This window comes from Corvus cornix, chromosome 3 (assembly GCF_000738735.6).
Source record: "Corvus cornix cornix isolate S_Up_H32 chromosome 3, ASM73873v5, whole genome shotgun sequence".
NCBI lineage: Eukaryota > Metazoa > Chordata > Aves > Passeriformes > Corvidae > Corvus > Corvus cornix.
In genome coordinates, this window is record NC_047056.1 from 44,520,086 (window position 1) to 44,543,908 (window position 23,823).

At 39.9% G+C, this 23,823-nt stretch overlaps 2 protein-coding genes across 5 annotated transcripts in view; both read left to right on the forward strand.

The window, feature by feature from the left end:
• The first annotated feature begins 126 nt into the window (after positions 1-126).
• On the forward strand, positions 127-22,231 carry GGPS1 (geranylgeranyl diphosphate synthase 1). Of its 4 annotated transcripts, none has more exons than XM_039568147.1 (4): positions 127-209; positions 4,698-4,790; positions 12,145-12,215; positions 15,896-22,231. In XM_039568147.1, exons 2-4 carry the CDS (start codon positions 4,724-4,726, stop codon positions 16,655-16,657), a joined length of 900 nt encoding a protein of 299 aa, XP_039424081.1. In that variant the 5' UTR covers positions 127-209; positions 4,698-4,723; the 3' UTR covers positions 16,658-22,231. The 4 variants fall into 4 exon arrangements, with proteins under 4 accessions (XP_039424081.1, XP_010389828.1, XP_019136813.1 ...); XM_010391526.4 differs by lacking the exon at positions 127-209 and adding an exon at positions 496-896; XM_019281268.3 differs by lacking the exon at positions 127-209 and adding an exon at positions 496-768.
• The window catches only part of TBCE (tubulin folding cofactor E), a 51,813-nt gene continuing 28,148 nt past the window's right edge, over positions 159-23,823 (forward strand). Inside the window, exon 1 of the mRNA XM_039568145.1 lies at positions 159-209. The gene's annotated coding sequence lies outside the window, so the exon portion shown is untranslated. The remainder of the gene's footprint in view (positions 210-23,823) is intronic.

The following is a 23,823-nucleotide window of genomic DNA, read 5'->3' on the forward strand; positions in this document are numbered from 1 at the left end:
TTACGCGTGCGCGGCGGGGCGCTCGGTGGCGCATTTTCCCCTCAGGAGGGGAAGGTGGCGCCCGGCGGGGCGGAAGGAAGGAGGGGGGCGGCGCTCCCGCTCTGGGCTCTGCCGCCGCCAGTCTCGGAGCGGCGGCTGCTCGGGGCGCGGCTCCGGCTGCTGGCGGAGGAGGAGGCGGCGGCGACGAGGTCGACGACGACGAGGACGAGGTGAGGTCGCCTGCCCCGTTAGCTGGCTGTGGCTGGTGTGGGGCGCTGGCGTCCAGGTGGGGAAGAGAGGGGGCGCCGCGCTCGGAGGGGCCGGTTCTGTGGGGAAGCGGGTCCTGGGGCCGCCCCGCCCCGCTCCAGGAGGGGCTTGTAGGCTGCCCGGGAAGGGGCCGGGTGAAAGGGGGCCGCCGGTAGTGCTGGGCGGTGCCGGCGGTCGCCGGGGCGGGCGGAGTGACTGACGGAGTGCTCCGGGGCCGGGGCTGCGCTGGGCTGGCGGCGGGCGGCGCTTCCCGGCCCTCCCTGGCGGCCGAGCCCGACAGCGCCGATCAGAAAATGGGGGTGGACAGCGGGCGGGGGGAGCGATGCGTCCTCGGCTCTCGATCTCCTAAAATGGCGCTGAAGAGCTGGGCCCGCTCGTCCTGGAGTTCTGGAGGCAGCTGAAGAGGCTGCGCCTGTCGTGTTGAACTCCGAAAAAAATGAACCTTATTTCCCTTGGTCTGGCTGCGGCGGGAATTCGGCAGCTGCAGACAGAGCGGCAGCAATTTCGTGCTCTCTGTGAAATGTGAGTTTTGACCGCGTAACGCAGCGCTCAGCTGCCGTCGCGGATTTTGCCGACTCATCTTCTGTCTTCGGGTCAGCCCGCAGCTCAGAGACCCTCCCCGTCTGCGGGCGGGGACTTTGGCGGCCCAGGTATTGTTCTCTGGCTTCTGCAGCGTTCGTGCTCAATTTTACCTGGAAATCCCATTAAAATGGAACCACGATCCCAGGAGCAGTATGCTCGTGGCGTTCTGGCGTTACTGTTGGAGTGGCGGCTATGGAAAGCTATTTTTTACTTAGCTGTATCTTTGGGGGAAATGTGTGGACTGTGACTGTCCTTCCACCTGTGGAAAGCTGCCCGCCCACAGGTTGAATGTGAGGTGTTGTTCGGTGTCAGCCTAGGAGGGGTTATAAACGCGACTCTCCTAATTAGAAAGGGAGTGCGGACTAGTGTCCCAGTTATGTTTGGATTAAGACCTCTGGTGGTCTTTGTTTGAAACAATACATATTCACTGCGTTTTCTGTGTATTCCTTTTGAAACTGACCTTCTCACTCCTACCTGCTCCCCCTATTTGGGGCTTCTTCCCTCTCCCGCCCCCGGTTACAAGGAAGCCGGTGTCTCAGTGCACTAAGTTCTATGATGGAGCTGATTTGAGAACTTTCTGAATGGTTCATTTTATACTACAGCTCTCTGCTTCTACGGTAGTTGTCTTTTATTTTCTCTGTAATTGCACTATGACTGGACCCCTGAGATGATGATACTTTTTAAAATACTGTCTGTATATTTAGCCTGGACTCTTTCAGACTATTACATTCCCCTATTTGGGAGGAGGGGAAGAAGGTTCTGCAGAGTGGGATGGAACAGGATAGGGTGAGAAACTGTTTTGCAAAGTTCCAAAGGGAAACTTTTTCTTGACATTCGACCTAGAATTAATATTGCTTTCATCCTCTCTAGAAAGGTCGTAGACACAGATCACAGCTTCAAGTATAGCTTTAGAGTAGTTGCACATTATGGAAGCCCATATCACCATCTTATCCTAGTGTAATGTGTGTCTTCCAAGAGGTCATTAGAGATAAGGTTTGATGCAGTCCAAAAGGTAGCTCTGTGGGCTTTCTGTTGTGTGTGGCTGTTCTTTATGCTTATGTGAAGATACTGAGAAATAACTGGAAAATTAACTTTGTCACGCATATGAATTGAAATGCAAAAAGTTTGTGTGCTGGTTTAAAAGGTAAAATGGCCTTAGGTGCTTCAATCCTATGCATAAGTGTAGATGTAATCAATTCTTGCACTTTCACTAACAACAGGCTTTGTGTTCCCTTTCATATATTGTTTAACTGCTGGCTTTTACTTTTTATTAGGAGATGGTGAGTTGAGATACTGTGTCTAAATCAGAGAAGTCTTTCTCAGTGCAACAGTGTAACTTCTGTAACAAATCGGTCAGTCACCTCGGCAGGAAATTCTTAATAACAACCATTTCCCAAGGCCCCGTATGTGATAATTTTGTGAAAAGAGCAGTAATATTACACATCTGGTATCATGGTATTTTTGCTTAGAGGCTTTTGTAATGAATTTCATTTACATGTTTCTTTATCAAGCGTCCTTTTCTATGTATAAGTTTGGGGGATGTTCTGCTCGCTGTTTATGTTCCACTGGGTATGTTAAATATGTAGCTGTCTGATGAATAAAGAGACTTTTTTTTTCCTTGGTGGAGATTTACCTAAAATTTCATTTAATGGTAGAATAGTAGTATAGAAAATTTTAATTATAGTGATTTAAGATGAGTTACCTTTATTCATGAGAGCTTTTTTGCCTCACTTTTATTGAAAGAAAAAAAAGTAAGAATCTCTGTACTTGTGGCAGAAGTACCTGACTAATTTTCTGCTGATAAGCAGTATTTCAGGTTAACTCCTATTAGTTTTGTACAGAAAGAGGCAAATACTTAGATTGATGCTGTACAATACTAATGAATTTCAAGTTAGTTGGGGATTCTGAATATGGTCTTACTGCCCTACAGATGAGCAAGACACTTAATTCCCTGAGGGAAGAAGAAGAACTTTAACATTTACTTCTAAGCAAGAACTTTTACAGGAAAGCACTTCCAATCCTAGCATCTCTTCTCAGCCTAGCTGGATAGCTATGCACTTTCAATTCTATCACCATCTGTGTGGCTTTTTGACAAATAGTCACAGGGGAGTTGTTAGGTTGATAGTATATCCTTATATCTATCTCTACCAGGTTCTTTCTGCTTAGAACATCTGGGGGTGGACTCTGAAAATCTTTGATTTTGCCTCCTTGCTGAAGTCCTTTGAGACTTACTCTTTATATGTAAGGGTACAGTTTGACAGCTGACTCTCAGTGGCAGTGCTGGTTGAAAGCACTTCAGTTACAACAACAAGCTGGCAACAGAATAAGGAGTCAAGGGTGTCAAATCTGATTTTGATTAGTGTGTGGCCTGACTGCTAGCTGTGCTGGCACACCATGGATACGATGGAAAGGCTGTACTGCTTATCGCAGCATCACTGCCAAGAAACTATGCAAAGCCTTCCCAAAAGATGCAGTCTTAGGAGCATTTTTTTGACAACTATATTTGGTTAAATAGCCTTTCTTGCCCCTAAAGTGCCAATACATTTGATGAGCACACAGCGTGAAGCAAGGAATTTATCTAAACCTAAGCTTGGAAAATAGTTATTAACACAGATCAGCTCCCCAAGTACAGACTGCTACAAATGCTTATGGGTGTGGAGGGTGGGAAGGGGAACAGACAGGAGCTGATCGAGCTATACTCTCCTAGATTCTTGTGCACCTGCTCCCTGGCAGAGAATGGGAAACTGAAAAGTCCTTCACTTACGATGAGCACCACTTAGCAAAAGCCGAAACATTAGTGTGTTATCAACAGTGTTCTCACACCGAGTCCAAAACACAGCACTGTACCAGCTACAAGGAAGAAAATTAGCTCTAGTCTAGCCAAAATCGGGACATTAATTTACCTAACTATTCATTTGCTCCAGGAGGAAAAAAGGAAATCTTTTGCAGGATACTAGCAAAGTATCTGAGAAACGATGCTGAAGTAGCATGAGACTTCATGCTACTGCTGCAGGTCCTGTCTTAAAACCACATGAGAAGAATTGTTTTAAGTTGCTGCATCTGCAGTGCAGCAAGGAAGGCTAGAGGTGAAAGGACAGAAAATCTATTACAGAAAACCGTATGGAAAAAAAATGCAGATAGAGATGACCAAAAGTATGTGAAGTGAAGCTAATCAATAGAAAATTGTCAAGCTCTGGAGGCCCTGGATCCTAAAAGATTAATTTTAAGAGTCTGTTACATTTATGGTGTAGGGGAAAGTGTATAGAGCTGTCTGTATGCTTGAACAGTGGTAGAAAAATGGTATATTTATATTTTGACTTATAACAAAAGATTGAGGAATTATATCAAAAGACTGGAGCTAGTATTCTACTTCTTTAGGTTGCCTTGGTCTGAGGTGTATTTTCTGCTCTTAGACATTTCTTAGACATTGGAATGTCTAATGTATGGGGAAAGCATTTAGGGAGATCTAATCAGATTAGTCATGTGAGGTTTTGTATGTGTATCTGTATGAGTTTGTATGTGGGGTTCTGTATGAGTGTCTTTAAAGACTTGCAGTGGAGCTTCATTGTTGTTAATGGTAAAGTTTAAATACTTCATCACCTAAGCAATCTAACGCATGCAAAAAAGTGAACAAAGTCTAGGAGTTGGCTTAAACTTCATGAATAAAAAGAAAACTGTATTTAGTGTGTATTATATGTGTTTCCTTGGTAAATGACATCTGGAAACCTTTTATATGCTGAAGGTGTCATGTGCAAAATTGAAATATTTGCACCTAACCTGTAAGTCAGCTGCCTTTTAAGTTGTATGCCTCTATTGTGTACTTCCCTATTTTTTAATCTAAATAGTGTTAACAACACTTTCTTTAACAGTGTACTCCATCTTAGGAAATAAAGAAATGGATGGGATGGATGAAACATCTAAAAGAATCCTAGAGCCATACCAATATTTGCTTCAACTACCAGGCAAGTTTCTTTGTACTGTGTTTTTTAAATATCAAAATTGGTTTTATAGCAACTTTTGTCTTGGGAAGTATAAGCCAAGAAATTTTTCCATTCTTGATTTGTGGATATGAGAGTAATAAAAAGTAACACTTTTCAGTACTTGTTCTTTTCTTCCTCTTATTAGACCCACCTTTTTTTGGTGAAATTGGTACAATCTTGTACAATAGCTCTTGTGTCTGTAGTGTAAGTAATATTGCAGTTACTCTGTTCTCTGGAGTAGCTGACTAGTGGCTTTTAAAAACTGATAAGGGCAAGTACTGAAGACTTGATCCTGATTTTAAACCCAGGGCTGACAATGTTTTGTTCTTTAGTTGCTTGCTGTACTGAACTCAGTGGGTTGTGGGTTTTGTTGGGGGGCAGGGGGGAGGGTTGATTGAGGTTTTCTTGTTTGCTTAGGTGCTCTTTGGGGTTTTTTTGTTGGGTTGTATATTTGTTTGGTTTTGTTTGGGGTTTTTTTTTTGAGTTTTTATTAGCCTGTTTCTCCTGGAATTTATCTTCCTCAGCATGTACAGAGATAGGTGCTCTTATGGCCAATTTCAGATGTCCATGATTCGTAGCTTGCTTTACTTGCCAGAGATTCAGCCAGTCTGTGTAGTATCAGGTCACCAGCAATACGTTCCCGTGATGTTTTCAGTCTTGAATAGTACAGTAGAATTCAAGAAGCAGTTTGGAAGCAAACTACTGTATGGATATGCCCCTTGGAAGCCTCTTTAACTAAATAATCGGGTTGCTGTGGCTTTTACACCTAAAGTGTAAGAAAGACCATACAGGATGTCAAAGTGACTAACTTTGTAAAAATAGTGGCAGAACAACTTTGTCATTGGGACTATTGTGTAATGGCTTGGTTGCCTTCTGTCCAGCTTATGCGGCACGCTGAAGGAGTTTAGGAAGATAAAAAATTTGGGTAAATATTAAGGAAATATTTCTGGTCAAAATTATATCTGACCAGGGTAGAAGACCTTCTGCCTAGACAAGTAGCATTATCAATCACAGGCAGAGTACTAAGTGGCTTTTGCACATCTGCAACAAATCCTGTATATCAGCAGGGTGGGTCCTCTGAGTCCTAATTCATTATACCTTTGTATAATGAATTTCATTATTAACCTCTACAAATATCCAGGATTTTCTTGCCAACATTAGTGATTTCATTTGACTTGGCAATTAGCACTGAGTTGAAAACTAAGAAAAGGAAAGAATTTGGCAGTTATCAGCTTTTTTAATGCCAGAAGGCTTATTTCCCATTTCCTTATGTGTATTCCTTTTGCTATGTTGAAGTGGGTGGTGATCTTTCTAGAGAACTACCTTGAGAATGAGTCTGTGGTACTAGAGAGCTTTCTAAGCCCTGATCCTGAAGAAATTTACATTCCTTGAACACCATCTTTAAGTGTACTCTTTGTTTGATTAGATTATCTCATTAACCAGGGCATGTTGTAACACCTCTGCATCTTTAGCTGCTAATTATTTTTAAAGCTATTGTAGGTACCAGGAAGAAAAGCTTAGCTTCCTAGTAGAAAATATACAACAGGCAAAAAGTGCCCAAAAAATCTTCTATAGGCAAAAGTGCTTGACCAATAGCTCTTTAGTTACCTTTCACTTTAAATGACACATCTAGGATATACATTTAACCTTCCCACCTTGATTCCTGTGGCTAAATTCCTTTACTTTGTGAGTTGAACCCTAATAACTCTATACTGGTGGCTTATATAACCCTACACTCACTGGCACTATGGGTGTTTTATATCCTGTCCTGCTAAAGTATAACTCTGGAAGTCCACTTTACCATGTTGACTTACTGTTAATTTTGTGTATGTTTTGGGGAAGGTGAAAAATAAGATACCACCACTACTGCATAGAGAGCAGTGAGGGTATGATTCAAAAGGGAAAGCTTCTCTTAGACTAGGCAGGTGAAAGTGGTGTACTTGTGGGAAGCTTGTACTGAGTAACAGGTGAAGCAGTGAGGGTTCACAATCATAAATAAACCGTGTTTACTGTGTTTGAAACACTGGCTTTGCCTAAGGTCACCTATGCCAAGTACAGATCAATAGGAGCCAGTTACATATGTGAATCTTGGAGTCAGTATGAATCAGTCAGTGCTTGGTAAGGGTGGAAAAAATGGCCAGATATGTTCCTACCTAGATTGGAGCCCAAATGAGATGTCTGAGCTGATCCAACAGGCTCTTGCTGAAAGAGGCAGTTTCATTCCATCCTCTATGCTTCTGACACTGTTCTCCTGCTGCTTAACTTGTGCCAGTTCTCAGCTTGCTGATCAAATTATAGGTGGTATCAATCACCTAACCTGTTAAAAACTTGCCTGGGTAATCTCTTGTCTTGTAAGTGAGCAGGCGCAAGGGTCGGGACATGGAGCTGTTTCTCTGTTGGATCAGTTTGAGCTCTGAGGAGCTTTGCAGAAAGCTTGGCTGAGTGTCAAATCTGTACACTATGGCCCTACAGCAGTCCAATTCCGATTCTTGTAAGACTAGTTAAACTCTCCAAGCAATTTAGTAACCTATGGTTGAATGAATTTAGATACACAATCCCTTTTAATGTAAGCAAACTTTGATATGTAACAGTATTAGGGTTGGTAGCAGGGGAGGGAAGGTACCTGCTAATGTTGTCAATAGCGTAAGAACACAAATTTTTGTAACTGCTAAGGATTAATTGCTCAGTACAGGAAATTGATTACTCTGCTTCCCTTTGCTGAAATAAGACTTTTAATGGTAACGGTTTTGGGGTGATACCTAAAGTAAGCTTGTGTATTTCTTCAACTTCCAACAGCACTGGGATTGGGAAGCTAGTAGGCTTAAGGTATTTTCAGTGTGATGCTATTTTAACTGGTAGTATGGTAATTAATGTTTGGTATGGTAATTAACATTTATTCCTTCTTGAGCAGAAATTATTGCTTGGGAGAAGAGCACAGATTCTGAAACAATAACTTTTCTTGTTAAGTCTCATTGTAGTGGAACATTTATCAATGTTCTGCTTAATCTAGTATTCTGTTATTTAGTCTCATAAAGTGCAGGATTGACTTTTATAGGTTCTGTTGTGGTTTGTCTCAAAAATGGCCTGATTCACACGCATGGTGAATCTTGTATTTTTGAGAGTCTGAGTTAACAGCAGTAGCTGATTTTGCAGCACTAAGGAGTACATGGAATTTCAGTTGTCATAGAACTGATATGGTTAACAGCTTGCTATTGAAAGGGGTAGATTCTGATCCCATTTGTGACTGTGCATCTTCTCATTCTTGTCCTTCTGGTCTTGGCTGCAGTCTTTCCTGGGCTTGTTCAGCAAGCTAAACAATCAAGACTGGCTTTGTTGTTCAGCTTTTTCTGCTGGGTTGTTGAACTTGATCGGTCTGGTGAAGGAGTTGCATTTTATGTGAAAGAGCAGCTGAATTGCATGGAGTTCTACCTTCAGTCAGATGAGCCTGTTGAGAGCTTATGGGCTAAGATTTCAGGGCAGATCAATAGAGGTGACACTGTAGTGGGTGTTTGCTACAGACCCCCCTAAGCAGGAAGAAGCAGATGAGACCTTCAGACAACTGCAAGATACTTCATATTTACAGGCCCTGATTCTTATGAGAAACTTCAGTTACCTCACAGTGTTGTAGAAGAAGCATCACAGCAGGACACAGGCAGTCCAGGAGGTTTCAGGAGTGAATTGATGACCTCTTGCTAACACAGGTGATCAAGAACCTGATGAAGGAAGGCATTATGCTGGACTGCCACCTTAAAAAAAGGAAGAGTTGGTTAGGACATTAAGACTGGAAGCAACTTTAGTTGCAGTGACCATGTGATAGTGGCATTCAGGATTGTGAGAAGGAACAAAGCAAAAATCAGGATCACAACCCTGAACTACTTAACCCTATTTTGAACAGAGGAGTTATGCTGGAGAATTATACCAGTGACCTTAATCAGTCACAAGTGGCTGCCAGGTTAAAAGTGTATGTGCCTGCTCTCTGCTTGTCTTCCTGCAGTTCACTTATGCTGTTTGTAGTGTTCTTGTAGCTGCTTGGAGAGGTCCGCTTGGGGACTTTATCCATTTAGTTTTAATCCATCAGAGGATGCAGCTAAACGTGCAAGTGTACAATACAGCTGAGGTAATACAGGAGCTTTCTTCCTCCAAAGAGCAGTGCCCCTTCCCCTAGTCCTCAGCATCTGCTGCTCGCCCTGTACTGATTGTGGCAGATCCACTGCATAAGCTGACTCAGTACATAAAGCTGACAGAAAGCTAACCTAGCAAAAAGTTGAGTTCTCTGCTGGGCTAATGAGTTGAGTTAGCTCTAATGGGGTCTAGGTTAATAATCCCTCTGCTCTTTCCCATGCTGTTCTAGCCCTTTCATGTACCCTCTCTGTAAGCAGGGTGCTGCCTTAAGGGCATAATTTGTGGTTATTTTAATGCAGCAAGAGTGAAGCAATACTAACCAGGAGCCTGTCCAGAATGGGGGTCCATAGTTTTTGGGTCTGTGCCCTGTCACAAGAACAAGCATGTAAATAAAGAGTAAGTTGGCTGATTTTTTTCCTTTTTTATTTCTTTAGGTGAGAAGCAGGGAGGGAATGGAGGGAATGTCCTCAGTACAACATCTTTAATCTAACTTGATATTTGTTTTAAGGATAAAGCTTTAACATTCTTAGCTCTAGAAGGAATTTCTGACTATTTTTCTCACCTTTTCCACCTAGCACTACTAAGGAGAAAAGCTTTTCATAGTTGCTGTTTGATTTGGGTAAGAATTTGGGATCTTAGGCAGATAAAACAGAATGCATTTAACAGAGCTTTGATAAAAGCTTGGTGCAGTAATGTCTATTATTATAGCTCTATACTGTAGGTAGAGCTTCTAATTTTGGATGTTAGACCTCTATTCTTTAATTTTACAATAGCCTGCTTAGAATACTTAACACAGCGGTGAAATATGATAGTGAAGAAACTGGATAATTCTGTCAGTGCTCGTTTTAATTTTGTCCTGGTGTCCCTGTATTGTTTTCTTGTCTAGTTTGGGAAGAGGAGGGGTGTGGCAAGGAATGGAGTCTTTCTGCATCTAGGCTTTAGAGACCGGTATTAGAAGGGTTTGGTCTTTTGCCATCACAGCATTTATGCTGCAGGCATAAATTGTGCATACGGAAAATTGCTGTACTATCGCATAGACCAGATAAGATTGACTTCAGAATCAGATAAAATAGCATTTATGTAGCAATAATGTTCCTTTAGAAGACGAGCAAATCTGCACCTATAAAAGGAAAGATAAATGCTTCACTCTACAGGTAGTGTTTTTCCATGAATAGTCAGTGTCTAGGAAGCCTTGCTAGTCAGGGTAGACAAGTCTAACAATTCAAATGCTGTCTGTACTAAGGAACTGAAGTGGCTTAATCCTTTGTGCATGTTACTAATCCACTTAGAGTGCGTTCTAGTAGTCTAGTTCCTCGTGATGAAATAATGGTTCTTCGTGAACACCCAGCATTCTTTAAGTGTATTTTCTAGGAAACACATTCAGAAAAACAGAATTAGCTGCCTATTATAAAGGCAGAAAGTAGGTGCTGTCTGTATCCAAGTAACTTAGAAGAGAATAAACAGCTACAGATAAGGTACAGTTCCTTAATGTGGTATTATCTCTGACTGGTTTTATTTATGAATGTAGTGAAATACTTGTTAATCCTTAACTGGTAAGCCGTACAGTTTGGCAGTTGTTTGTAACAGTGATTCTCAAGGAGAGACAGAACAATCCTTCCCTTCTGCAGAAAACTATTAGTGTTTAAAACTCAACACAGACAGCAAAAATGGAGAAAATAAGCCAATGACAGTGTATGTCCAGGTAAGAATGCCTGTTCACATGTGGCAGAAGCAGAGGACAGAGCTGCTGGGGGGAAAAAGAGGACCATTTTGTTAATCTTGTCTAGTGAAAACCAAAAGATGGTGGTGACAGGAAGCAGTGGAAATCATTGAGAACTGAGACAAAAATTGCAGACCTCTGATCCAGGGAGGAAGGTTATCACCCTTGCTAGAGAGCCCAGCCCACAAAGCTATTGCTTACCCGGTGGTGACTTAACTAGAAGGGGAAAAATTCTCAGTCCAGTTCCTCCAGGGTCTATCACTGCAAGTGAATTTACCCATTTTTATTATTTTGTTCTGTATATGCTGGTTGCACAGTCATAGAGAAGCCTTAGGGAGAGATTCAAATGTTGACATTTCTTTGGTGCTATGGGCAAGATGGAATTATCAATATGAGAACTAGTATTGCAGAATATCTCAATTATGTCTCAGTAATTACTTGAGTCAAGTAATATGGGTTCCATGGGTGTCTATGTTGCACTGCTTTGAAGTTTATTTAAAGCTTTTTCCAAATGCTTGTTTGTGAGCTGTATATGCAGAGCTGTTTTTGCAAACCTGTCTTGTGGTTATTCCAAGATACACATAACTGAGCTTCTCAAAGTTCAGAGCAGAATTGTCTCAGTGTGGATAGGGGATGACTTTCTTTCATGTTGAACATGACTAGATGCTGAATAGATAATTTGTACATAAAAACTAGCATATTACTGAAGAAAGCAGGCATCAGTAATGTATAGGCATAAGGTTAACGTGTATTGAAATTCACTCTGTCATGTAGAAAGTATCTGGATTGAATAGAACGACTTGTTTTAACACTAAACTGGGTCATTTGATGTTGTCTTTCTTTCCTTTGAAACAGAGTGACTGCCTGGCTCCAACAAAGTAGTTTTTACCAAAGCAGACCAAATTCTATTTGTAGGTAGATTTCTCAGGTATAAGATAAACATCTGAATTCTTGGAAGGTTCTATGCTGTTCAGAATGTTCTGTTTAGATTTTTGTAAAATGTTATTTAGTAAGTATATGAAGTGTCACTTTCGTGTTTTACAAAGTAGCAAGTGAAGAATAATACTACAGGAGAAAGACCTAAAAATTGAGAGAAATAGATATTCAATAAATACCCATACTTTCAACTAATAATGAATCATAATTGAAACTTTTTATTCTTAAAGTTAACATGCCTTGCAAACTAGCTGATCTGTACAGGCTACCAACATGCTCAGGATCCCTTACTAATTAAATTGTGAAAACTAAATATAGTAACCTGTAAATATGTGCTTTGCATATTCCTGTGAAGTGTTTAAAACTGAAACTGCTGCTAATTGATGTTTATTCGATGATGGAACAAGCCATGCACTGATACATTTTCCACTTTTGTGTCATCACACTGATCAGTTTTTTTAATCAGCTCTCAAATCAGCTATAGTTGTTAAGACAAACTGTTGTCCCTAATAATGAACTTCATTTTTTTTATAAATGCCTATAATATTTTTATTGTAGGTAAGCAAGTGAGAACCAAACTGTCACAGGCCTTTAATCACTGGCTGAATGTTCCGGAAGATAAAATACAGGTACTGACTAATTCTTTTTAAAAGGTTGTTATCTTTCTTCCAAGACTACTCGTAACAGATGATTCTCTTACATAGCATAAATTATCAGAAATCTTAAATGCACTAATTTCTGAATGTAAAGTAAACTTTCAGGAGAACAACTTCAGTGCAAAGCTTTTACTGTGATGCAACACTAAAGCAATTACTTCTATGTCTTACTAGAATAGTTATTCCTTTCCAAGTGTGTTCAACCTTTGAAGTTGTAGATAAGCAGCTATCATTGTTACCCACTTAACATAACTCAGTTATTAACACTGAGTTATTACAAAAGAAGCTAGACAGTTAACTAACTTGTAGACTTCACAAATACAGTGTTTGAAAATAAAAGCTTTAAGATTTTAATACTAGAATATCAGGGACGGCAATTAAATCAACTTTACAAACGTAAAACTGAGACAGGTGTATCATATAGTCTACAGTCCTTTCTGATGAGAAGCATTACCTAGGAGTTCACGTTCCCTTTTCTCTTGGACGAAGTGTGCAAGATGCAGGGCTGTGTATTTAAACACTGTGGCTTGCCAAATGAAAAATTATCCTCTGTTTTAGGTTAGACTGCAGTTTTGCTAAACTGCATACAGAATGTGCAAAACATTTTCTGTCCAAGACAATGCAAGGAATTAATACAATTGGTTGTGGCTTCTGACAACCAGCTGGTCCTTTGCTGACTTCATTAATTGTTCACAGAAGTATCTTTAGAGTTTGTGAAGGAGTCATTTTTAGGGTGGCTTAAGAGTGACACTTCATAGCTCTCAAGTAGCAAAGTGGTTTAAGAGGCTGCATTTCATAATCTAGGAACTCTTCTGTTTTTCGGCCTGTCTGTGTAACTTTCTAGCAAAATTTTTTCTGTCTTTCAGCTAGACACCTTATGCTTTGTGCTCAGACAAATATCCAAATAAAACATATAATATAGCAATCTGTGTATTTTATGTATGGGTTTAGTCTAATATCACAGATCAGAATTCAGATTGGAAGAAGCCTCTGGAAGTTATCTAGGACAACCCTGTGCTTAAAGCAGGGCTTGCTCTGTAGCTGCTTTAGGCTTCTGGGAGCTTTGTTGAGTTTTAAAAATCTGATGATGGGGTTTCTGCAGCTTTCCAGGGCCTGTCTTCTCATGCTGAACCCCTTTCATTATAACAAGCCCTTCCATTCTATTCACCTAGGATTTTTTTATGTTGCAATCTGACTGTTGCCTCCTGCCCTTTTGCTGAGCACCCATGACAATGTGGTCCATTTTTGCTTAGTGCTATAGTAAGCTAAAGCTGCAGTGCCTCTGTCTGAGCAGAAGTTATCAGTTCTGTCACTTTAAACTGATGATGATGTAACTGCTATTGAAAACTTGGACCACTTGTTTTATCTTTATGAGGAAAACCAATGCTTTAATGTCTCCTTTACTACTCAAGTTGTTTGTAATTGGAGGAAAAACAAGACCCTGTCATCTTTTAGTCTTCGTGACCCAATTATTACAGCTTTTGTTCATTCTTATACTAATTTTAATAACTAGAGATGGTTGAAGTCTGGAGGACCACCTCTGGTCATCTTTTTGACATCTCATAATCTTAAGATAACCCCTGTGTCTAGCAGCCCGATTAATTTCCAGCTATTTGTATTTTTTTTATTAAAAATCTGAATGCTGGCACTCATTCTGGGACTTTTTTCTTACCTTAGATTATTTGTGTAGTTTATTTAGATTATACAATTGAGGCTACTGTTCCTTGATAGTTTATTTTACTATTAACTGGCACTGTTGCACCTTTTGCCCCAGCCAAGTGATCTCTTCCCCTCAACACTTACAGAATTTCTAGTTCCCATTTGGTGCTGCACTGAGACACTTCAGCTTGGTGAATTAGAGGACACTGTGTTTGTCAGGTGATCTTTCTTCTGAGAAGGCACTGAAATGGCCTAGCGAGAGTCAAGCAAATTTTAAAGCTATTGCAGATAAGGAGGTAGAAGAAGTCTGTGTGTTGGAGTGATAGTCCAGCAGGTACTGATTAGATAGATTTAGGTTGTCAGAAAACATAGCATTCTCTACTGGGTCTTCAGCTTTCATAATGGAGACCAGTCTTTTAATTTTCTCAGGCTACTTCCTGATGTCTTCTAAAATAAGCTTTTTCTGATATCTGAACTGTTTCACTCCTCTCTTTCGCCTTTGAAGCATTTTTCACACTGTCTTAAGTTTACCAGATAATTTGATAGAAACACAGAGTCATGAAACACTGTTTCCTTTAAATCTTAAACATATGGAAGTTGCAAGAGGTCATGAAACTGACAGTGATATGAAATAGGTTAGCAAGAGAAACACTAGAATACGCTTATCCAGTGAATTCACACAACAGAGGGAAACTTTCCTGATAGTACTGAGAATGAGATAATGGACCAAAAGATTATTCAAACAAATAGGTGTGTAAAGTTGTCTTCAGTAAGTACTCTATCCTTTGATTTCATGAGTGCTTAAGTAGGTTGTTCTTGCACTTGTATCTTGGAAAAGGGATTAAATTGCTGGGGTTTGAGTTTTAATCTTTGGAACAATATTCGGTGAACACCAGGTGGCTTGGTGCTCAAGAAAATGCTTACAGCAAAGTCCTTGTTTTGTCCTACAGCACCCACCAAATAGGACCATACTAGATATTTGCTGCCATTTTGTGGTGGTCTTAGTATTTTTTAATAGTTGTTTTGATGAATGTTGACTGAACGCAATGTTTGTAGCTAACAAATGTAATTGGTTCATTAGCTTTGAAATCATATCTTAATCAGATATGTTTTACAGTGAGTTTATACAACGTGCAGTTTACGTGCCTAAATTTCTTTCCATTTAAGCAGGTGCTGAATATACCTGTTGCTTGCATGGCAGCTGTGGAATAAAAGCAATGTATGGTGTTAAGACTCTTCATTCTTTGTTGAGTTATTAAAGTTTCATTCTATTCAAATGTAGTCAGCTACAAGCCTGGCATTGTGAAGGGTTTATTGCACACCTCAGGTGGTGTGTGATATTGGTCTACCTAGTAAGAAGCAGTGTGTAGAAAGCTTCCCAAAAGAAATTTTAGCTGTTGTGTTTCTGCCAAGAATTTTCCAAATGATGTTTCAGAGGGAATAGTCTGTCCTTTAAGAGCTCAGTACTGAATATAACTGCACAAAGTGTGGGAAAAGAAAGATGAACTCTCTCTCCACTTATCAAAACCAGGTTCACAAGAGAAATGTGATAATGGATAATACCTGACACTCTCAAGAACTGACTTTGGGAGATTTCAGATTTGTAAATCTGAACATTTCAAAACACTGTGTTTATTTTATTTTCCCCTAGTCATGTTTCTAGTAACAGTTACTGCATGACTCCTAGATAATGGCATGTTTTAGAACTGTAGCAACAGTCAAGAGGATCATGCAAGTGGAAGCACTTCAGGAAGTAAGTTAACTGTGAATCTGAAAACATTACACAAAAGACTCTATGATCTAGGACTTACAGCAAACTGGATGATGAAGAGAATCATAAATCTGTACTAGCAGTGAAAAGCAAGTTGTCTAAAGAGGAACCTCAGTGATAGAGAATATAGTTCTTTAAAACATTATCCATTTAAAATATAGTCTTGCAAAACTGATGGTTAAATTACAGTAAGAGACTTAACAATGTTCTCTTCTTGTGATAGGTTATCATTGAAGTGACAGAGATGTTGCACAATGCAAGCCTGCTTGTGGATGATATCGAAGATAACTCAAAGCTACGGCGGGGCTTTCCAGTGGCACACAGTATCTATGGAATTCCATCTGTAATCAACTGTGCTAATTATGTTTATTTTCTTGGCTTAGAGAAGGTTTTAACCCTTGATCATCCAGATGCTGTTAAAGTTTTTACCCGTCAACTTCTGGAACTCCATAAAGGTCAAGGCTTGGATATTTACTGGAGGGATACTTACACCTGTCCTACGGAGGCTGAGTATAAAGCTATGGTACTGCAAAAGACAGGTGGTCTCTTTGGATTAGCTGTAGGCCTCATGCAGCTGTTCTCAAATTATAAAAAAGACTTAAAGCCTCTGCTTAACACACTTGGTCTCTTCTTCCAAATAAGAGATGACTATGCCAACTTGCACTCCAAAGAATATAGTGAGAACAAGAGTTTTTGTGAAGACTTAACTGAGGGCAAGTTCTCATTCCCAACCATTCATGCAATTTGGTCAAGACCTGAAAGTACTCAGGTGCAAAACATTTTACGTCAGAGGACAGAGAACATAGATATAAAAAAATACTGTGTACATTACCTTGAAAATGTTGGTTCCTTTGAGTACACTCGGAATACATTGAAAGAGCTTGAATCTGAAGCCTATAAACAAATTGAATCTCTTGGGGGAAACCCTGAGCTTGTAGCACTAGTTCAACAGCTGAGCAAAATGTTCAAAGAAACTGCAAATTAAAAAATTAACGTCTGGGTGTGGATTAAAACTGTTTTTAAAATTGGAAAATAACCAGATGGAGAGGTGTGATAATCAGTCTCATGTAAAACTTTGTCTTGTAGCTATGTTACAAAAATTACTGTTAAAAATAACTTGTCACTGAGTTTTGAAATATACACCCTATTATCTCTGAAGTCTTAACTGTAACTGCTTACAGTTGGTTTTGTTAAAGCAGATGTACTAGAACTAAAACAAGTTTTGAATCTAAATGTAATAGTCTTTACACAATCACAGGGATTATTTCATACCTAAAACTCTCAGGCCCCTAACCAGGCTATGATAGGATTCTGGTTGAAATTCTGTGTTAAATTAAATCAGGTTGACATGTGTTTATTGTGCATTTTAAACGATGCTCTTGTAAACCAAAATGTGTGTTAAAAAACAAAAGAAGATACTTGCAACCACAATGCACGTAAAATTGTTGTGTGATATTTCTAAGTTTAACTTGAGAAGATCAGGTGGATCAGTTTACTATGTCCTAGGGTGAATATCCTATTCAGTTTCTGTGGGTATTTCCAGGGGAAAGTGAGTTATAAAAGATATTATTTCATATGCAAATAAGAAATTGTGACTTCATAAAGATTTTGAAGTACCTTAGAAAAAAGATTTCATCACATCAGCAAAGTGTAGATTTGCTGCTGATTCCAGCTCTGCAGTGAGTAATTTTGCTAACCTGGTTTTAGATTTTGAAATTGTCATTCTGTAGCCAGAAACTTAAATCTATGCATTAGAGCTCATATATGTAACTGTAGCTAGCACCATAATGAGCTGCTGTTAGAAATGGAAAATGATTCATACCAGGTAACTTTAGGACACCATGATTGGTGCAGGTCTCTTTTATCTCTGCTTATAATTGAGGGGCTTCTCCAAGACTTTATTCATAATTCATACTTCATTCCTGTTCTGAATTGCTGTCTGGAGGCATGTTCTAGATCTCTCCAAAGAGACAAGAGCTGTCTTTTTTTCTGTTAAAACAAAGTACAGTATCTTGTTTTACAAGCTACAATACCACTTCACTTTTGTTAATTGCTTAAATAGAGCTTTAAAATTGTAGACATACCAAAATAGAACTGGGACTGAGAGCAAGTTTTAGGAGTGGGGATAAGTAACAAAGTTCTCTGCTCATATATATAAGTATAAATATATATAAATAAATATATAGAAAGAAAAAGGTTAATACAATGTAAGCAGAGATGCTTGGTTTTTTTCTTGGCTGGGCTGGCTTTATTCACGTTCAGTTCCCTTAGTATTCACAGGTATATTAAGCTTTGCTTTGGGGTAGCAAGGTAATGGTTTGGATCAAAAGTAGGACTGGTGCCGTTAGCTGTGGTGTTAGCTCAAGCATACTCTGAAATGGACAGAGGTACTGGGCTTCTGATGGCAAAAGGATAGTTTTATGCAGGTGTTCATTTACTGTACCTGGAAAACAGGGAGAGCTATGATAACCCATTGAGAAAACTAACTGAAGAAGGTTGCTATAATGTCTTCCCTGGACAGCTTTAATATCCTTCTGAAAGTGATCAAACATGACAAAATTGAGGATGACTGCTTTTGGTCAGAAATATTATGTAATTATGGATGGTAGCCTACCCCTTTTATTTGCATGCTGAGGAGAAACTTTTGTCTGATTAGGCACAGAATAATAGGCTTTTCACTGAATGGACCTGGTTGCCAGGACTGAATAGTTTAAAGTTGGTGAAAGGTGTCTTTAATGTTAATGAAAGAGAATTGTAATTCCTTTTGCATAACTTGCAGTGCTCAGTAAGCCTGTAAAATTTTAATGTGTTATGTGAAAATACTGTCTGCAGCAAATTACATTTATTTTGTGCCATGTCTTGGGAGTTTCTAAGCACTGTTGCAGTTAGTGTTGAATAGGGGAAAGCACTGAAAAGATTATTGTTGTCAGGAGAATCTCCTAGTCTTACTGTGAAATGTATCCTTGTGCCTGTTAGGATATTGTAACTGCAACACAATGCAAAGTGCACTTAGTGCCATTTCATTTCTGTTCTGTTCTGTTGCTGGATGTAAACGATTTTGTGTAATCAAACTTTCATAATGAGGTAGCTTTCCTTACTTTTTCTATAAAGCTTTTCTACCATCTGAGATTTCTGCTATGTCATCCCTCCTTTGCTTCGTTCTGGCAATTCACCCCAGTATTTATGCTAATTCTATATCTTGTAGCATGTTAGGAGTAGGTACATGGATGTTTTCAAGTTGCAGGCCATTTAAACCACAAATGGGTAAGAAGGGACAAGTTGGTCCAGCTTTCTTTTTCCAGGTTACAAGAGACCATGCAGCTCTGTCTTGCTCTTCTGCCTTCAAGGCGTTTGATGGCAGTATTCAAAGCATACCCTGAAGGTATATCTGAAAAGACTCAGAACTTGAGCATTGTTGCTCTTCACTTTGGTTAAGATAACCAGGAATGTGAGAGCTTTTCTTGATGTATTCAGGAGTTGGAAGAGGCTGGGATATTTCCCCTTCATCTGTTAAGCTGGTAGAGCATCTCAGAGTACTAAATGTCAGTAGTAACAATGTCTGTTAGTCAAGGCAGATTTTATGTTTGGTGCCATAAGATGAGTCTGTGCAGTCTCATCATTATTCTCTAATGTTATCACTGGTACAGGCTCCTGAGGTTAAGCTGTGTTTAGAAAAATGCTTCTTTAAAGCAGCATGGGAATTCTTTTGACTACAGAATTAGTTAGCTGTGTAAGTGCCCCTCTCTGTTGCTATGTCTCCCACAACACAGGGAGTGGGGATTTTTCCTGCTCTTCCTAAGATATGCACTGTTGTAAATGGAAATCCGAGGTGCAAGGAGAGATGCCCACAGGGAAACAAAGGGGGTACTGGTTTCAATGTCAGTCCCTTTGAGCCAGAATTGTTCCCGTTATCTTCCTACCGTTCCAAACAAGTTCTGCTTTGATCAGGTTTTTCATGTATTTCTTGGGGGTTTTGTTCTTGCAGTTCACATTAAGAGAAATGCAAATACTCATCAGTCTGGAGCATTCCCCCCTACCTCAGTCTGTTTTCTGATTGTGTGCTTGCTTGGATGTAAATGAATGTTGTCACCTGTCTTAGAGTACCCAGCCATTGGATGGGACATATGTCTATGATTTTTCAAAGGCTGATGTTTACCCCATCAATTATGAAGAAAATTGCATCATTTCAAGACCTTGCTTAGGACAGAGGTTTCTCCTTTTGAACTCAGGCTGTTCAGGTACCCACTCAGAGCAACTTTGTATGTATCAGCCAGTTGTTGATAGAAACAAACGAAAAATGTTAATGGGAAAGAAACTGTTGTCATTTCTTTATGCTTCTGCTTTTTTGTTAATTTTGCTAATCTGGCTGCATGTGCTATGGAAATTTCCTATATTAATGACTATTTTCCTTGGTTGTTGTTAAAATGCTAACAAGGTATAAAAACATGGGGTTTGTGAGGGGGTTTGCATTTCTCATGTAAAACTGGTTTGAACTTAAATACACCTTTGTCACTGAATTGGGCCAGGCTTTTATTCATGTGCAAGAGCCATATGGCCATCTGTTGCTCTTCTTTGTCTTGTCTTAATCATTTTACATTTCAGGTTTGGTATTTACTATGTTCTTTGTATTATTTGCTCAGTACTTCCACTGTAATTCTTCTTTCAGCTATATTTCTATTCTGCTGTTAATACCAAGCACACATAATACCATCAAAGTTGGTTTTGATCCTGGACAAACAAAATAGTCTTGGTCTACTTTTGAAATGTTGAATCTTGGCTCATCGGCTGCCTTCACTAAAGTAATCCAAGAGTAATCCAAGATTTTCTGCAATCTCAAAATGCCTGAAAGTTCTTTTCCAGGAAGCTAAAGCCTGTAGCATTTTATATTACCATAAATTACTTTTGTCTCATGTAGCTTGAGCTACTTTCCTTACCCTACCTGTTTGCTTTCAGGACCATTTTGCTTTAGTGGTAATGCCTGCTAGGTCTTTTTATGAATGAACTTAACTCACTAGCCCTGAGGGAGAGAAGTTAATTTTTGTCCAGGTTAATGAATTATCCCACTCAGCAAGAGCCTGATGAATGTCAGAGCTAGCTGGTGGACAAAGGCCAGGGAAAGGATTTGAGAGAATAAGAAAACCCATTTTTGCTTTCTGAGGCTGCCTCATGTAATTTCACCTTGTTTTACAGAATTTACTTGACTTTGTAAGGAAAGGCTTAAGTGTGTGTTTAGTTTCTCTGAGCTTCCCTTCTTGCTTTCCAAATAGACTGTGAGAGATACTTAAGTTAAAAAATTTTTATTCTGATAATTATTTATGTAACTTGCATATATCATCTAAAGATTTTGATTAAAGGTACAGAAAAATCAGAGTACATTGTTTCATCACTGTATTTTTCTTTCTCTTAACAATTTTTCTGTTCTTGAAGACAGGGAAACATAATCTGCCATGTTCCTGTTTGAGTTGATTGCTACCTCACATTAATATCCTTCCTGAATAACTTTTTCATAGCTGAGCATCTGTGTTCAACCTCTTCTGCAGCAGTTATTTTAAAATTACTTCAGAGGCACCTTGTGAGTTGTGGCTAAGAATAATCCATGATTCATTAACTCACTTCAAGCATATAATCTGCAGAACTTCTAATAAAGATGCAGGTTAAACCACATTAACCCTGATAGTGTTCCTCACCTGTATACCCTATGGAACAAGCAAGTTCTCAATTAACCTACTGAAAAGGTATTTACTGATCATCTCTGTTTAGTACAGCATAGAGAATCATGGGAGATACACCAAGAAGGCCTAAGGTGACACTTCCAGGGAAAGCACTGCAAAAAACCTGACATGAATTTGTGTAGAAGGCTAACTCTGAGGTGAAGGGAAATCATAGATAATTTTCTGCTTTTGAACTCTAGGAAAATGTTCTACTCATTGGTATATGAATTACATGCTGACAGTTAAGCAGCTGCATCATCTCTTGAGCACAGTGGGTCATTTTCACTCTCTTCATAATGTTGCAGTTGCTATTTCTAGAGCATATAATGTGAGTTACTTAATCACTCAGTAATTACTGAAGTATGTAAAATGGCAAAAGCATACATTTTGTTTATGTATTTTGAAATGCATAAAAACTGTCCTCTTGCAATTTGTATTACTCTGCAGAGAACTTCTGTTGGCTGAGGGAGGCATAACCTTTCACTGACTGAAGTTTTTAAAACCAGGCTGACACCCAAGCCTGTGTGAACAGATTGGAGGGGGGGAAAAAAGGTTTGCAAGAAAAAAAAACAAAACAAAGTTCTTTAAAAGTAAAATTTCCTATAATTGCAGAGTAAGTATATGAAGCATGGAACTAACTGCAACAGTTTTTCTGTGGTTTTGGCTGAAGAACCTGTAGATAACTGCTTTCTTTTGGGGGTGGGATGGAATGTACAGGTCAGAGTAAAAGCTAGACAGAGGAATTGTCATTGCTATTCACAGAAATGTAAAAACTGTGCTATAAACCTAATCTCTTATCTTGTACACTAACCAGCATGAATGTTCAATAAATTCAGAAGCTAAATCCATTTTTACATAAGTGCTTATAAAATGCTGAAGTGGTAATTTGAGGTAATGAGGTGAAAATGTTAAATTGGTCTGGTTAAATTGGCATTGGGACTGTCCTGTTCCTTGTCTAGTACAGAGCATGAGCTATGGCTATTTGCTGATTACAACACTGAAACAAGAAGTGCAAAGAAATAGAAAGAATAAACAGTAAGTTATGCTATTCTCCTTATTTTAGAAATACTAAACACATAAATCTGACAACATGCGTGTAGGTTTTGAGAATGGATGGATTACACATCAAACTAGGGATAAGATGGGCAGCTGGGATCAGAAAGATCACAGAAAGTATTTTCTTGTTTTCAGCACTTTTCCTGTCAGGCAGTACACAAAGTGGAGCAGGCTCTCAGCTTTGACCTTGGGAACAGTGGAGGAGTCAGAAAAGGAGAGCAAGAGGACTTAACTGCTGTCACTTGTACCACTATCCATGTAGCTTCAGCATGGTTTGAAACTGGAACAGATCGTTCCAAGAGTGCCCTCTGTGGGAGATGAGTGGGCTTAGGAACGCAGATGAGACGGCACCACCACCAAAGATGTGGAAGAAGGACTAGGGTATCTATTTTTTCCCCCAATGCTATTAGTTGGCCTGAAATAACATTACCTATGTGTCAGAGACTGAAAATAGTTCATGCCTCAAACATTGATATGAAGTTTTGCTCTTGATAAAGAAGCTGCAACTGAAGAAGCCTCCCTGAAGAGTGGGACTTTGAACTGAAAGTCAAACTGTTGATTAGATAGAGGGAAATGCATTGGTCAGTCATCTCACGCTGAGGGAAAGGTTTGCATCCACAAAAGGCCAAAGCCACCAGCTGCAACTATCCCCGGGTGAGTTTGGGGTGGGGGGAAGAGCACAGCTCACAGAAGCCAGGTTTACACAGACTCCCCCCAACCGAGGGGGAGGAAGAGGTTTTGGGTGCATGGTGCAGCCTCTGGTGAGAGGCAATAAACACCCATCCTCTAGTTACACAAACTGGCCCAGCTGTGGAACCCCCAACCTCACAGGGCACATCCAAGGGACTTTCACGTGAGAGGCTTGGCCCCACAGGGCCGCACGTGGTGCAACAGACCCAGAGTCAAGGGGACACGCCCGGACGTGCCCACCCAGCCTGAGCATGTACACCCATGGGACTCTGTGCCTTCTGGGGGGACCTTCACCACCGAGAGACCAGCTGGAGAGGATCAACGAACATCGCTGGGAGCCACGGAGTGGTGATATTTTCCTTATTCTGTCCCTGTCACTCTTTATGTCCCCCCCCCCCGCCTATCTTCTACTTCTTTCTTCCTTTCTTTCTCTCTCTCTCTCATATTTACCATCAAATAAAACCTTTACTATTGTTACTGGCATATGGTCTTGTTTGCACCTTAATTCGGGCAGAGGCATTTCTAAGAACCTTAAAACTGGATCATAACCCTATGGCAAAGGAGGACTATGTGATAAAGGCACAGAGATCTTCGCTGGATTGTCCCTTTGGGAGCAGCTGCTTTATGCAAGACAGTACAGCATACCCTTGAAGCCTGTTACTTGAAGATGCAAGCTCTCAGCATACTAAAGAAT

Coding starts and splice junctions, on each gene's coding strand:
- GGPS1 (XM_039568147.1), top strand. CDS start 4,724: ATGGATGGGATGGATGAAACATCTAAAAGAATCCTAGAGCCATACCAA. Junction 4,791..12,144: donor ATATTTGCTTCAACTACCAG/GCAAGTTTCTTT, acceptor TTTTTATTGTAG/GTAAGCAAGTGAGAACCAAA. Junction 12,216..15,895: donor TTCCGGAAGATAAAATACAG/GTACTGACTAAT, acceptor TTCTTGTGATAG/GTTATCATTGAAGTGACAGA.